The sequence below is a fragment of the Rhamphochromis sp. 'chilingali' genome (assembly GCF_963969265.1).
Source record: "Rhamphochromis sp. 'chilingali' genome assembly, chromosome: 11".
NCBI lineage: Eukaryota > Metazoa > Chordata > Actinopteri > Cichliformes > Cichlidae > Rhamphochromis > Rhamphochromis sp. 'chilingali'.
In genome coordinates, this window is record NC_137938.1 from 9,737,202 (window position 1) to 9,752,242 (window position 15,041).

A 15,041-nucleotide genomic window follows, 5' to 3' on the forward strand; every position below is an offset into this window, starting at 1 on the left:
TCACAACAGCTAAAAACAGACAGCACACTTTTTAAACACACCTAGTGCATACAAGCCTTTCAGGCACCGCTAAGCTTGCTATGTGTGTGTTTGCCTGTCCTTTCATGTGTGTGACAGGTATCTTCACCCTGAGGGTTTACCATCTGACTATACTATTTCTATGATGCTCCGCCTACTTCCCGAGACCCCACAGGAACCTTTTGCGTTGTGGGAAATCCTCAACAAGGACAACGACCCGTTAGTTGGACTGATTCTTGACAGTGAGTTTGAATCACCTATTTTCTTTCTTCTTTACCTTTTTTGTCTCAGCTGGATTTTCGCACATCACAGTTTGACAAGTATAGACTTAAATAGCAGATGTTTGCTACAGCTTTCCCAGCACCTCCAAGTAAACCGAGAAAGTGCATAATGAAGCCAAACTTAGAAGTCGGGCTGCAAAGATATTAATGATTCCAGCTGGGATGCTACATTAACTACAGTTTTAATCCACTATGGTTTATGCAGCTTTAAGAAGTTGGGACGCGTTGTGAGAAGAAAAAGAGAAAAGAAAGAAGAGGAATGCAATGATCATTTAAACCCATGGTTAATTGTATGCATGCTATATGTGCTTATTTTCAAATGGATGCTATTAATGTGTTTCAAAATATTGGAGTCAGAGGCATCAAAAGACTGGAAAGGATGTGTACGCGGGGAGAAATGGTGCATTTCAGAAGTCACTGACAGAAAAAGAAAATGATGCTTTACAAGTGAAGATGGGGATTCATTACTGTTTTGAATAATGTGGCATATTGCTTCACAAAATGAAGAATAATGCCTTGTAAAAGTAAACATTAGAATTCAGAGATTGGAGTATTATCTACTGCAGTAGTTATTACAATATATTAATACGTCTGAAATCTGGAGAACTGGAGAAAAATCTGTCATGTAAAGAAACAATCATCTAAACAAGAAAGACCACCTTCTGATGATCCAAACTTATTACAGACTTTTTAGAGATGGAAGGCTGTTCTGTGGTCCGACCAGTCCACATTTGATTTTAAACGAATCAAAGGCTACTGGTGCACCTCTGTCAAGGTTAGCTTTCACATCACCAATGATGCTGCACACTGTATACAAGCCTATATATGCCCTGAAACATACACAATGGTCTCAATGATTTCAGGAACAAAATGCAGTTTTCCACTTTCAAAATGTCATATTTTAGCTTGTTTTGCTTTGTGGAAACAACAAAAACAATAAAAAGTATTTTCTATTTAACCTCGAGGATTAATAAAAGTCAAAGATACAGACATGGTTAAAATAAAGCATGGCCTTTTTCAAATCTAAGGTTTAATGTGTCAGGACATTAAAATTATCTTTTCCTTAGCAGGTCTTAAAATTATGTAAATACAACTTTAGGTGAACTACAAAACTATTTATTTAACAAAAATTAGGTCAAAGATTATAGGTGTGCAAAACTAAGTACACCTGATTAACCAGTGTGAGCACCTCTATAAAAGCAGAGGTTTTGGTTTGGAGCATTCAGGTGTGTGTTTACACAATGCCAAAGAGGAAAGACGCCAGCAATGATCTCAGAGAAGCAATTATTGCTCCCAATCAATGTGGGAAAGGTTATGAGTTGATTTCCATCATTGTGTGGAAGACCTTCTGACAGTGGCCCTGCAAATTCACCATAATGTCAGGTTTAGCATTGCTCCCAAACTGTAAAAATACCCAAGAGCTTCATCTTAGACTCTATAAGCCTCAGTCAGCATGGTAAATGTTGAATGGCTGCCAGGAGAAAGCCTGTTCTCTCTAAAAGGAACATGCCAACAGCTTAGGTTTGCAAAGTTGCATCTGAACAAACCACAAAGCTTCCGGAACAATGTCCTTCGGACAGATAAGACCAAAATTGAGATATTTGGTCCTAATACACAATGCCACATTTGTGAAACACCACCTACCAGCTAAAGGTTGGCCAAAACTGGGTTATGCAACAGGACATTGATCTCAAGCACAGCAGCAAATCTCCAAATGCTGCGGCAGAACCTGAACCTGAAGGGAGCTGTGCATAAATAATTACTCAACCAGTGAACTGAACCAATGTTATAAAGAAGTGTGTGACAAATTCTTCTACAATGATGTGAGGGATGATAAAGTCATACAGAAAATGATTAATTCAAGTTATTGCTGCTAAAAGTGGCTCTACGAGCTATTGAATCATTGGATGTACTTAGTCTGTCACACACTCTTCCTACTTTTTGCCTTAGTTTTTGCTAAATAAATAATGACATATACAAGAATGTCATATTTCTGTTTATCTGAGGTTGCAGTCATCTGATTTAAAGAGCTGATAAGGACCAGATTTGTCATTTTGTCCTGATACATAAAACCTGACAGACTGTATACTTTCTTTTTACAGTGACTGTTCCTGCTTTTTTTGGTAAATACCTGTATTATTTAACTCTTTCTGAATGGTACTGATTATATGTATGAAAAGGAGTCATGGCCTTAAATTTACAGCTGTGGATCAGCCACAGCTTGAGTACGATATAAAGTCAGTTTTAGTTAAAACAGATGGGATGATGATGATAATGGTGGCTGAAGACTTACCATGGTGCAGTGGCTGTATAGTAAGTGTTTGTGTCATACTGTGATAAGCCCTATCACAGAAAACAGTGCACACTTGGTAAGCTCACCCCTAGGGTGAACTTTTAGAAGTGTTTTGGACATCACTGACTTGGAGAAGACTTGATCTGCTGCCATTTCCATATCAGTGTATGAGATCCCATGTGAGATCCAAGGAGTAGCTGGAGGATGTTAAAAAATCATTTAGTTTTCTGTGCTTTCCCAATTGAGCCCGATACAGCAAGGAGGCAACAAAATTGCATTTTAGTTTGGGCTTGAGTTACTTTTGAGTGAGTGACATATATTTGCTTACATCTTGAGTCTTTAGTGTGAATACAACAGTGTATGTGTTATTCAAAAAGCTGTTTCTGTTAGTCCAGACACTTGAAATATGCAGTTTGATTTTGTTTGTTTCTGATTGAATTTCTTTTTTTTAGGGAATGCATGTTTGTAATACTTAGTCATGTGCTCAATTCACATTTGCACTGAATGGGAAAATTATCTATCCTCCCAACCTCACTACCACCACTTTCCTCCCACAGACTCTGGAAAGACACTGACGTTCTTTAACCATGACTACAAAGGAGACTTCCAGACTGCTACCTTTGAAGAGGCAGCAATCAAAAAAATTTTCCATGGCAGCTTCCACAAGGTTAGTTTTTTTTTTGCAACTCTACGCTGAAAATAACTTTACGTAGCTGGATTCAAAATGTAGGCGTCAAAACAGACAAAGTATTTTTGCATTGTGGCTAACATGCTGATGTCAAGTGTTTGCGCGTGCGTGGTGTGAGAGCCTGCGGTGACACCATCACGACGGCCAACAAGATTTCAAGCAGGTTTGATTTTCTTACGACCAAACGATTGATGATCGGGAGCTGGTCGTGAGGTGTTAATCGCTTCTCGTTACCCCATGTATACTACACGATGCACGACACACGATGAAGGCGAAACTCGGGCCGATCACCAAAACAGTGAAATCTGCGAAATAGCCAACTTTATTTTTTACAATTATTATAGATGTTTTAAGGCTGTAAAACCCCTCACTACACACTTTATACACTTTTCTCAGACAGGCATGAACATTCTCACACTTTTCTATCTTGTTTAAACACTCTCAAAGTTCTAACCTTTGTAGAAAAATAAGTCCAGTATTACAGAATGAAAAGGCACCCGCAGTTGCCTGTGACGGTGCAAAAGTTTCGTCGACATTGTTTTGTTTGTTGGGGAGAAAACTTGCAGCACTTCAGAGTCACACTGCTAGTGATCGAAGATTTATGTAAATTTGACAAGCTGAACGCATTCTGACTGTACAGGAGACGCGGCACGAGATTGATTGACAATGGTTTACAGCCAATCAGCACGAAGAACACAGTGTGCTGTAAAAAATAAATCGAGCAAAATTGCATTAAAAAATCCGCGAAACAGCGAGGCCATGAAAGGTGAACCAAGGGAGCACTGTATTATGATACGTGATTATAGCATGATGATATTACGTTGCCTGATGATTACATTAAAAAAGACTAAAGTGTAAATCATACAATAGAGCAGCTCGTGACCATTGAAGCTTATCTACAAAAATGTCCTAATTACTATACTTAATCACATTCTCTCAAAGTAGGACTACTTCCTGCTTGATTTATGACCTCAGTAAACCATTTCCTGATGAGTTTATTTTTCCAAATAAATGACTTTATGTCTTATTTTAACATTACCCTGTTCTGCCCTCGCACTTAACTAGGCAGACAGACAACCATCATCCCATGTAGAAAAACCACACCGTTGTTCCTTTCTGGTGGATTTATTTGATTGGATGCATAGCATGGCTTTGTCGAAATACATGTATGGATGAATGGTAAAACTGTAAACAAACACAAAATATCCCATGTGAGCTAATATAAGCAAACATTCTTACAATTAGAAGATGCTATGACCTGTTACTATGCAAAGCAAAGCAGAACGAAACAAGCTAACAAGCTAACGTTAGCGGTTAGCTAGCGCTAATTAGCGTTTAGGCTAATGACTAATAAAGCACATCATTGAGTCAATTTGCTTTCTCAAAATATCACAAACAACACACGGCAGTTAGTGCTAAACATTCACTGGTAAAACACAACAATACTGCCAACTTACAGACTGTGCTGGCTTAAGAGGTAGCATAGGCAGGCACAGGAGTAGCAAACTGTCCTCCTCCCGTTAGACAGGAAGTAATGAGAAGTAGCACTTCCGGTAGAATGTCAAAATAAAATGAACAGTGTGCCAGAAACGAATAAAGATTGCATGAACTTGTATAACACTACATAACATGAGTGGTGACTCTTAAGGAGCCAGAACACTCCCCGCCTGACATCGGTAAGATGTCACACTTGTACCCAAACTAAACTTGTTGCACAGCAGCTGATACAAGAAGAACAACGTCTGTGACTGGCCTAAAGTAAACTTTGGCTTTACCATCTTTCACCACCTTGACTTCTACCTTCCTGACAAGTCCGTCACTACTAGGATGAACCTTTGCAATCACGCCCATGGGCCACTGATTTCTCTTCACGAGAGGATCTTTCAGGAGGACCACATCCCCCTGCTGCAGGTTTGGTCTGGTGGAATGCCACTTGCGGCGGCATTGCAGTGTTGATAAGTACTCCTTACGCCAGCGATGCCAGAAAGAGTTGGCCAGACTCTGAACTCTTTTCCACTGTTGCCTGTAGAGGTCCTTCTCCCCGAAGTCACCTAAGGGTGTTGGAGGTGCACCAACTTTTTGCGTGAGGAGTGTGGCGGGAGTAAGGATGCACGGAACATCGGGATCACTTGACACTGGAACCAGCGGCCGTGCGTTGATGATGGCGGCCACCTCTGCCATGAAGGTGATCAGGACGTCGTGCGTGAGGGGCCTGGAACCAAGTTGAGCGAGCTGGGAGTCTAATATCTTACGTGCCACTCCTATCATCCGCTCCCAACTGCCCCCCATGTGAGAAGAGTAGGGAGGGTTGAAGACCCAACTACATCCATGATCATTTAGGAAGGATTTAACACGTGGGTCACAAGGAATCCTTTTGTCAAACCCTAGCTCCCTGGAGGCTCCTGTGAAGTTAGTTCCACAATCCGATCTCAATTGCTTTGCAGGTCCTCTGACTGAAAAGAACCTGCGGAGAGCGTTAATGAAGATAGACGTGTCCATCCCCTCTATGATCTCAAGGTGAACTGCCCTTGTGCTCATGCAGGTGAACATCACTGCCCATCGTTTGCTGCTGGCAAGTCCGCCCCGAGTACGACGAGAGGCAACCGACCATGGCCCGAACACATCTATGCCTACGTAAGAGAATGGAGGCTCAGCACTAAGGCGTTCTGCAGGAAGATCTGACATTTTTTGGAACTGTGTTACTCCCCTTAGCTTGCGACAAACTACGCATGAGTAAATGAGGCTGCTGATCTGGCGTTTACCTCCTAAGACCCAGTAACCTGCGGATCTTAAGGCACCCTCTGTAAGATGACGCCCCTGGTGCCTGACCCTTTCATGGTAATAGCGGACTAACAGGTTAGTTACATGGTGTTTGTGCGGCATAATCAAGGGGTGTTTTTCTGCGGACTCAAGGTCAGAATGAAGAAGGCGTCCGCCAAGCCTCAGGAGGCCTGATTTGTCAAGGTAGGGAGAAAGCTTTAAGAGAGGGCTTTTCTTTGGGATGTCCTTCCTTGACTCTATTTGTTTGAGCTCCTCTGGGAAGCTTTCTTGTTGGACTGCTTTTATAACCGTCTCTCTTGCTTGCTCAAAATCTGAGGTAGTGAGTTCATGACATATATGCCATCCCTTACATTGTCCGCCTGATTGCTTTACCTTAAAGGTGCGTGCAATGTGTGCCAAACGTGCAACTGCCCTGGTAAGGGACTGCCAGCTGGAGAAAGATTCTAAGTTTGCAGTCTTTAAACAGGGGTATGATGTTTGAATGGTGGCAGTGATCAAGGGACGAACTTCAATGTCTGAGTCGGGGTTTTGAAGTTGGAATGTACCTGATGAGTTGCTCTGTAAGGGCTTTAAGGGAAACTCCGGCCCTTTCAACCATGTGCTGGACAACAGTTTTTCGGCAGGTAGAGATCTGGATCCGTGATCGGCCGGGTTGTGCACCGAGGGTACATAGCCCCACTGAGTTGGTACTGTTGCTCGTCTGATGCGTTGCACCCGGTTGTTCACGAAAACGTGAAATCTTCTTGCCTCATTGTAGATATAGCCAAGAACGACTTTGCTGTCGGAGAAGAAGCGCATGTTACTAATCTGAATGTCCATTTCATCTCTGATTAGTTCCCCAACTTCCACCGCTAACACCGATGCACACAGCTCGAGCCTGGGAATGGTAAGATCGGGCTTGGGGGCAAGTTTGGCTTTCCCGAATATGAACGCAAACTCTGTCTCACCATTTTTGTTCGTTAACTTCAGGTAAGCCACGGCTGCAATAGCCTGGGTTGATGCATCACAGAAGACACAGATTTCTCTGTGCTTCGCACCAAGAAAGGAGAAGGAGCAGTATGGCCTTGGGATACGGATTTGCTCGAGTTGTTTGAGAGCATTCTTCCATTCTGACCACTCCTTAAACATGCCCTCTGGAAGAGTCTCATCCCACCCACAAGTCTCTTTTGTCAGCTCCCGCAACAGTGCCCTCCCCTTGATGCTCACTGGCACTGCAAACCCCAGCGGGTCAAAAAGGCTGTTGATAGTGGACAGAACACCTCTTTTCGTGTAAGGCTTTTCGGCTTGAGAGACTCTGAATGTGAAGGTGTCGCCTTCAATGTCCCAACATACTCCTAAGCTTCTCTGCATTGGAGGAAACTCTGTGTTGAAAACTATGTCCTTGAGCCCGCTTGCCAAGTCTACAGTAGAGAATGCTTTCATGACATTTGGGCTGTTTGAAGCTATTTTGTGGAGCCTCAGGTTGGACGCAGCGAGGAGCTCCTGTGTGTCTTTGAGGAGCTTAATTGCCTCTGACTCAGTAGGGAGGGATTTGAGTCCATCGTCGACATAGAAATGTCTTTGAACAAACTGTTTGGCCTCAGAATAGTGCTGTGTGTCGAACAGGTGTGCTGCCTTTCTCAGACCGAAAATTGCCACCGCTGGAGAGGGGCTGTTGCCGAACACGTGCACTTTCATTCTGTACTCGACAACTGGCTCTCTTGGGTCATTGTTGCGGTACCAAAGGAACCGGAGGAAGTTCCTGTGGTCTTCTCGCACCTGAAAGCAGTGGAACATTTGTTGTATGTCCGCTGTGACAGCCACCGTTTCTTCTCTGAAACGGATGAGCACCCCAATCAGACTGTTATTCATATTTGGACCTTTGAGCAGCACATCATTTAAGGACACTCCCTGAAACTTAGCACTTGAGTCAAATACCACCCTGATGTTCCCGGGCTTCTGCGGGTGATAAACGCCAAAGAAGGGCAGATACCAGCATTCTTCTCCTTCTTCGAGAGCTGGTGCTGGTTCGGCGTGATCCCTGTCAAACAACCCCTGCATAAAATCCATAAAATGTCTCTCCATCTCAGGGCGTTTATTTAATGTGCGGCGCAATGACTCTAAGCGGCTGAGTGCTTGGTTTCTGTTGTTTGGGAGGTGGGTTCTCGGTGTACGGAAAGGAAGTGGAGCTGTCCAGCTATTTGCATCGTCTTGGTAAAAGTCTCTTTCCATAATTTCCAGAAAGGCTTGGTCCTCAAAGGAAGGGGCTAGCTCTTCGTCCTTTTCACTTTGCTGGAATATGTGTTTCCCTATTTGACATGAACTGTGAGTGTTCCAGGATTTGTTGTGTGACTGCTCTTTGACATGAAAGCTGTTTTGACAGGGTGTTAGGAGACTTGGACGCCCGTTCTCTAGAACACTCGTTCTGTATGTGCCTATGATGGCTGGCTTATAGGCTCATCCTAGGCATACATCACCTACAATAACCCACCCAAGTGCAAGTCTCTGGGCAAATGGAGCATTGACTGGTCCATTCACTCGTTCATACACTTTGTGCACTTGTATTATGTCTCGGCCTAACAGCAACATAATGTCAGCCTCAGGGTCTAGGGGCTGCATATGATCTGCTAGGTGTTTGAGGTGTTGATGGGCTAGGGCAATCTCTTGCGTTGGTATTTCATTCTTGTTGTCTGGGAGTGAGTCACACTCGAGCAAAGAAGGCAGAGGAGAGCTGAACTGGCCATCAACAGACTGTATAAAGAGGTTCTCAGCTAAGCGGCCATTTGTAGTGGAAACCCCTGTACATGTCTTAAGTGTGTATGGCGCTAGGTTGCTCATTGGGATGCCAAAGGTGTCGAAAAGATTTGACTTCGCTAATGACCTATTGCTCTGGTCATCTATGATAGCGTAAACCTTGACCTTTTTGTCTGGATGCCCCTTTGGATAAATGTAGGTTTGACATATTTTGGAGCAGGAACGCCCCCCACCTAAGTCCCCACAAACTTGAGTGCATGCTGAGCTAGTCTCCAAGTCTAGGCTACTCTCCCCGCCATGCTCCTCCCTGTCCTGGTCTGGGGCAATGTTTTGAGCTTTTGTGTTTTGTGTCCATGGAGCTGGACCTGCATGCAGCGCTGCAACGTGTTTGTTGCTGTTGCACTCTAGGCAAGTAATCTCTTCCTTACAGTCTTTAGCTTGGTGAGCTGAGGAATTGCAGCACCTAAAACAGATGTTGTGTTCCCTGAGGTATGCCTTACGCTCATCTAGTGTCTTTTCCCTGAAACCTCTACACTTCTTTAACGGGTGCGGTTTCTTGTGGATGGGACACAGTTTGTTTGTGAACTCACTCGTGCTGCCTAAGTTTGGTTTGTGAGTTTTGTTTACCTCTGTGTTGTGGACGGCAACAGGCGGTCTTGACTTGGCAAATCTTGTATAGTGGTTGTCGTGAGTTGTTGGATAGGATGTGGGACCTGATACAGTAGACTTAAAACTGGGGTCGTTTCTCATTTTCGCTTCATCTTGTATGAAGCGACAGAAGAATGAGAATGGAGGGAAATATACATCATGTCTCTGCTTGTATTTAGTCCCCTCTGACATCCACCTGTCTTGAAGATTTGTTGGCAACTTATCAACTATCGGGGCAATGCCACGTGATGTGTCCAAATACACTAGCCCAGGTAAAGAGCCGTCTGATTTGGCTGCATCAATTTCAGAAAGTAGGTCGCCAAGTTCTCTGAGATTCTGGGGGTCTTTGTTTGACACTCTAGGAAAGCGTTCAAGTCTGTCAAGGAGCGACTTCTCAATAGCCTCTGGGGTGCCATAACATTCTTGTAGCCGTGTCCAAACTCGACGTAGGCCCTCTGCTGGATTGTTGAGATGGACAGAGCGTATACGTTTGGCATGCTTAGACGACTCTTCTCCAAGCCACCGGGTGAGCAAATCTAACTGTTCGCTAGGCTTTAAGCTTAACCCTTCAATAGCGTTACAGAAAGAAGCTCTCCATGCCCAGTAGTCCTCTGCTCTGTCCATAAACTTTGTCAGACCGTCTGCCACCAATTCTCTTTTTGCCAGAAACTTAGCGAGATTAGCAAAGTCACTGTTCCCATTGTTGATTTGCGTTGGCTGGAAAGGTGGAGTGTAAGGGGAAAAGCTCATAGGTTGCGGTGTGGTACTTACATACCTTTGGCCACATTTTTCTTGGGTATCAGCAGCTGGTGTCAGATGGCTGCCAATCTCATATTTGATGTCCTGTTGATTTACCTGTGGGACATATTGAGGTGAAGTGGCTGGATCGGGGATTGGACTGATGTCACATTGTTTTATCGGCGTAAAGTGTTTGGGGTCCGGCAAGTCTTCTCTGCGATGCTCTGGTGAAGAATATCCAAGATAACTCTGTAGTCTGTATGACTGGGTTGAAGCTGGAAGCTGGAGTAGAGCGTGAGAGTTCAGCGCTGGTTGTGAGTTCTCTTGACCCTGTCGTGATTCCCCATATTGTTTTTCTGACACACGAGATGACCACATTTCCCCGCTTACCTCCTCTGCTATTGCTGCTTCAAATACATTGGCTTCAGCGAGCGCAGCTTCTGCTTCCTTTTCTTCTTTTAGTGCTTCTAATGTAGCACTTAACTCTGCTTGCCTCATTTTCACCTCAATCTCCCGTCGTGTAAACTCTGCTCTGGCGCGTGCTGCTTCGGCCTTTGCCCGTGCTTCGACTGCTGCTTTGGCGAGTGAGCTGCGGGATCTGGATGTAGATCCAGAGCAGGTGGACCGTACCTCCAGCTGCTCCTCCTCTGCTGACAGCATAGTGGCGTCTGGGTCAGATGTCTGGAAGACTGCCTCCTGAAGTAGCCGTTTCGCCAGTCTTTTTACTGTTCTGCCCTCGCACTTAACTAGGCAGACAGACAACCATCATCCCATGTAGAAAAACCACACCGTTGTTCCTTTCTGGTGGATTTATTTGATTGGATGCATAGCATGGCTTTGTCGAAATACATGAATGGATGAATGGTAAAACTGTAAACAAACACAAAATATCCCATGTGAGCTAATATAAGCAAACATTCTTACAATTAGAAGATGCTATGACCTGTTACTATGCAAAGCAAAGCAGAACGAAACAAGCTAACAAGCTAACGTTAGCGGTTAGCTAGCGCTAATTAGCGTTTAGGCTAATGACTAATAAAGCACATCATTGAGTCAATTTGCTTTCTCAAAATATCACAAACAACACACGGCAGTTAGTGCTAAACATTCACCGGTAAAACACAACAATACTGCCAACTTACAGACTGTGCTGGCTTAAGAGGTAGCATAGGCAGGCACAGGAGTAGCAAACTGTCCTCCTCCCGTTAGACAGGAAGTAATGAGAAGTAGCACTTCCGGTAGAATGTCAAAATAAAATGAACAGTGTGCCAGAAACGAATAAAGATTGCATGAACTTCTATAACACTACATAACATGAGTGGTGACTCTTAAGGAGCCAGAACATACCCATTTTCTAAATTATGATCCCATTTATAACAAACTTAGCAGTAAGTATCTGCTTCAGGGTGAGCGTGGGTTGCAAAGTGGCTTTCACAGGTATATCATCTGTGTGCATGCTAAAGCAGCTTCAGTATAACAGAAAATGAGTCATCAAACGATGTGGTCGGACTATAAGATTAACTGATCTGCTGGGATTGCAGCTGCTAATGCCATGCTAACGCAATATTTGGCTTAACATATTTGCTGTACCCATACAGTGATAAACTCTGTTCAGAACTTTTAGGTGGTAGTGTTTCACATAAATGTTGAGGTTTGCTGCCTTGAAACTCTGGAGAGCAGATTGGGACAGAGAGAGAAGGAAATGTGGCGGTAAGCTGCCGTAGAGAGCCAAAAACATAAGAAAGCTCTATTGTATTTTTGGTGTTTTTGAAGCTGTGGCTCCTGTTGGGTGGTTTTCCAGAGGCTCCTGGGCTGAAATTTTTCTCTCGATCTGTCAGCACTGCTGCGGAGAGTGTTTAAAAATGTGATGATAGCCCCCTTTCCTATTCCCTATCTCCCTCCCACTCTCCACTGCTTTTCTTGCACCAATTGTTTTTTTTTAAACCAGTGGAGAGTGCAAAGTGGGAGTAAAACTGCAGATTTTAACAACCTTTAAGTATTTTCTATGGTCTCCTGTGATAAGGTTATTGTGGACTTTTGTCATTATTTTTGATGTGAATTTAAAAAAACAAGAATAATCTTATTTTAAACAGTCTCTTTCTTTAATCAGTGCAACACAAGTAACTTTTTTTAGAGTGTAATCCCTTTAAAAAAGTAGATTTTATGAGTACACCATTAGAACAAGGTCTTTAGTTGTTTATGCAGTCATACCTATTCCCTGGAGAAACCATATTATTTATCCCACCCAAATGATTTTCTTCCAAAGGCATTTCATATTTCCCTCGATGACTGGGATTACGTCTGAGCATTTTTATGTAAATTATGTTGTATCTAATTACTCTGACTGAGTGAAAATAGCAGATTCTGATGGCTTTCCTCCAACAGAAGACAATTTTGTGCTCACTTGAGAGGAAAGAGCATTTTGAGAAAAAAATAAACACAGAAATAAATACTGATGCAAATGCCCCCGCTGAATAAATAATGACATTGATTTAGCCTCAGCAGGCCCAGGAAATGACTAATTCACATTGCAAAACAACATTAGCCGAGATAAACGAAATAATGATAATCAGTCCTTTTGTCTTTACATGCACGTTCTCCTTTGAGTGCCGATCATTTCAGGAGCTCTTTTAATTCAACCAGTCGGATTTAGATTTTGCTTTATTTTCTTTATTTTTTTTAAAGACTAGTAGATGTTTGTTTGACAAATGAATAGAACTCCAAGAAAAGTTTCTATAAACATTATTTTGCCTGGAATTTCTGTGGATTTCTTCTGAAAACAAGCCAACAGCAGCCCACTAACTGTCTCTATCTCAGTTCTCAAATGTCATGCAGTAGCTGTCCATCATTCTCTCTGCCTTTTGTCTTCTCTGTTGTTTCTCGCCTTTCTCCCGGAGAACATGACAATTTTCAGAGAGGGAACAGATGCAGAGGACTGCCTGACCAGAGGAAGTCTCCCTCTCCATTTAGACAGGATGACAAGTGAATAAGAGGAGTGTGTGTCTGTGTGTGCATGTTTGTGGGTCCTTTATAAAGGGATTACCATATGAAGACGCCTCATGTGAAAGCAGGAATACTCAGCGGGATCTGGCACTGGTGGAAGCACGCACACAAACATACACTCAGCATGTTTGTGTGTGTGTTCTCTCTCTGTACACAGAGGGAACAAAAACAGGTAAAGGAAGAGAAGAAATGGATATGATGAGGAGTTTTAACTCTTAGACACACAGAGAGAAGAGGTGAAAGTTATCCGCGATACACAACTCATTTTGCTCCAAAACTGTGCGGTCACTATTTCTGTGACCCAAATGATTGAATGCCCCGCATTAAAAAGTTACAAGCAGCACACAAAGCTGTCGTTGTGTGCGCTGTAAAAAATCGACACTAAGGAAATTTCCACCTGTACATTTGTTACTTTCTACAGCTATCCACCGTATCTCACTAAGTTTAAAGAAGCACTTTTAATTTGTTTATTGATTGTTATTATTATTATTTTAAATCTATATTGATGAATGTTGGTAGGTCCCCGCCTTTGACAAAACACTTTAGAACATAAACTATTTGGTCTAGAAAGTAAAAAGAGTCCCTGTAGGAAGTAAGACGTTTTTATTGTCCAGTGTAAAAAGCAAAGGATTTTCACCTTGGAGAGAGTTTGAACCATAAGTGCATCAGTGTTTAATGAACTGTTGTGTGGAGGACACATTTATGGGCAGAAGTGCAGGATTCTTGAGACAGGAATAAACTTTAAACAAGCTTTAACGCTTCCGGTTCCAGAAAACCAAAAAGAAAGCCCAAAATCTGAATGGTGACAGGGTACCATTCCAAAGACTACAAACATACTCAGAAAAGTCAGGGAAAGCAGAGCAAGGAAACGAACAACAATGTGGAAAATAAAACACAGGACAGGGGGAGACTCAGGAAATGGATACATACAGGTGGGGAACACAGCTGAAACTAATCAAGGACGAAGGGACAAGGAGGGCAAAATCAAATAAAAACAAACAAACACCAGAGGCAAAAATATTATCAACATAAAACAGGAAGAGAAAATTATCTGTGGAGCCCATATACATGCATGGACTCAACATATGGGTAATGACCAGAGATGGGCAGTAACCCTTTACAAGTAACGTCCAACATCCAGGGACCATTCTTGTCTTGTGGGAGAGGTTTAGGGAACAGTTTTGTTTGTTTAGATTTAGTTTGTTTCTGCTTTCCTAGATTTTTCTATATTTATCTGACAGATAAACCCAATCCAATACTAGTGATGTTAGTCTTGCTATAGAAGACTATAGAAAATACACAAGGTTCATAATGTACATCCATGGTTTCACTTCCTGCTGGTAAATCTTTTGATGCATGTCATACTGTTCTCTTACATTTCCTGTTGCTCTCTGCAGTGACTGTTCAAATAAAGGCATCATTTTTTTAAAAATTTTTTTAAATGTTTATTTTACCAGAGCTAGAGTAAAAATGCTCAAATCTGCTCTAGCTTCTCATTATGTACACTGATCTTTTTCATAAAGACAGGAATAATAAGACTTGTTTGTTTGTTTTTCAGCGACTCTAATTGTCAAACCAGACCCAGTTACAGGCCAAATAATTGTTTACATCAACAAAACAAGTTGAGCATTTAATACTGTACTATAGGACTGGGCTTCTAGTCAATTCTACTTGTGTCTAGCTTGATAATCAGTGTATGGTCAGCTTACAGCATATAGTATAAGCTAGACAACTTTTTTTTCTCTTGCAACTACATAAAAAACACATGCAAGAGCAACAGTTTCTTCATGTGTAATCAGGCATCCTCCCCTCCCCCTTCTTCAAAAATGAATCTGCTTCTAGGGTGTGAAGATCTCTG

At 42.6% G+C, this 15,041-nt stretch overlaps 2 protein-coding genes and 1 long non-coding RNA gene across 7 annotated transcripts in view; 1 reads left to right on the forward strand and 2 right to left on the reverse strand.

The window, feature by feature from the left end:
• LOC308404993 overlaps window positions 1–5,113 on the reverse strand; it is a 44,846-nt gene extending 39,733 nt beyond the window's left edge. Inside the window, exon 1 of the long non-coding RNA XR_013973245.1 lies at window positions 4,738–5,113. This is a non-coding gene — a long non-coding RNA (uncharacterized lncRNA). The remainder of the gene's footprint in view (window positions 1–4,737) is intronic.
• The window catches only part of col14a1a (collagen, type XIV, alpha 1a), a 169,455-nt gene that overhangs the window by 90,967 nt on the left and 63,447 nt on the right, over window positions 1–15,041 (forward strand). For all 5 annotated transcript variants that reach the window (XM_080895344.1, XM_080895342.1, XM_080895343.1 and 2 more), the window contains 2 exons: window positions 118–260; window positions 3,150–3,259. In XM_080895344.1, the coding sequence (XP_080751470.1) occupies window positions 118–260; window positions 3,150–3,259 (253 nt within the window). The remainder of the gene's footprint in view (window positions 1–117; window positions 261–3,149; window positions 3,260–15,041) is intronic.
• On the reverse strand, window positions 8,246–11,378 carry LOC308404988 (uncharacterized protein). The gene is made up of 2 exons (XM_080895347.1): window positions 11,323–11,378; window positions 8,246–11,050 (listed from the first exon to the last, which is right to left on the reverse strand). The coding sequence occupies exon 2, from the start codon at window positions 10,838–10,840 to the stop codon at window positions 8,498–8,500; it is 2,343 nt and encodes a 780-aa protein (XP_080751473.1). The 5' UTR covers window positions 10,841–11,050; window positions 11,323–11,378; the 3' UTR covers window positions 8,246–8,497.

What these genes read in the sequence shown, in the direction of transcription:
- LOC308404988 (XM_080895347.1), bottom strand. Translation starts at nt 10,840, where the DNA reads ATGCTGTCAGCAGAGGAGGAGCAGCTGGAGGTACGGTCCACCTGCTCT.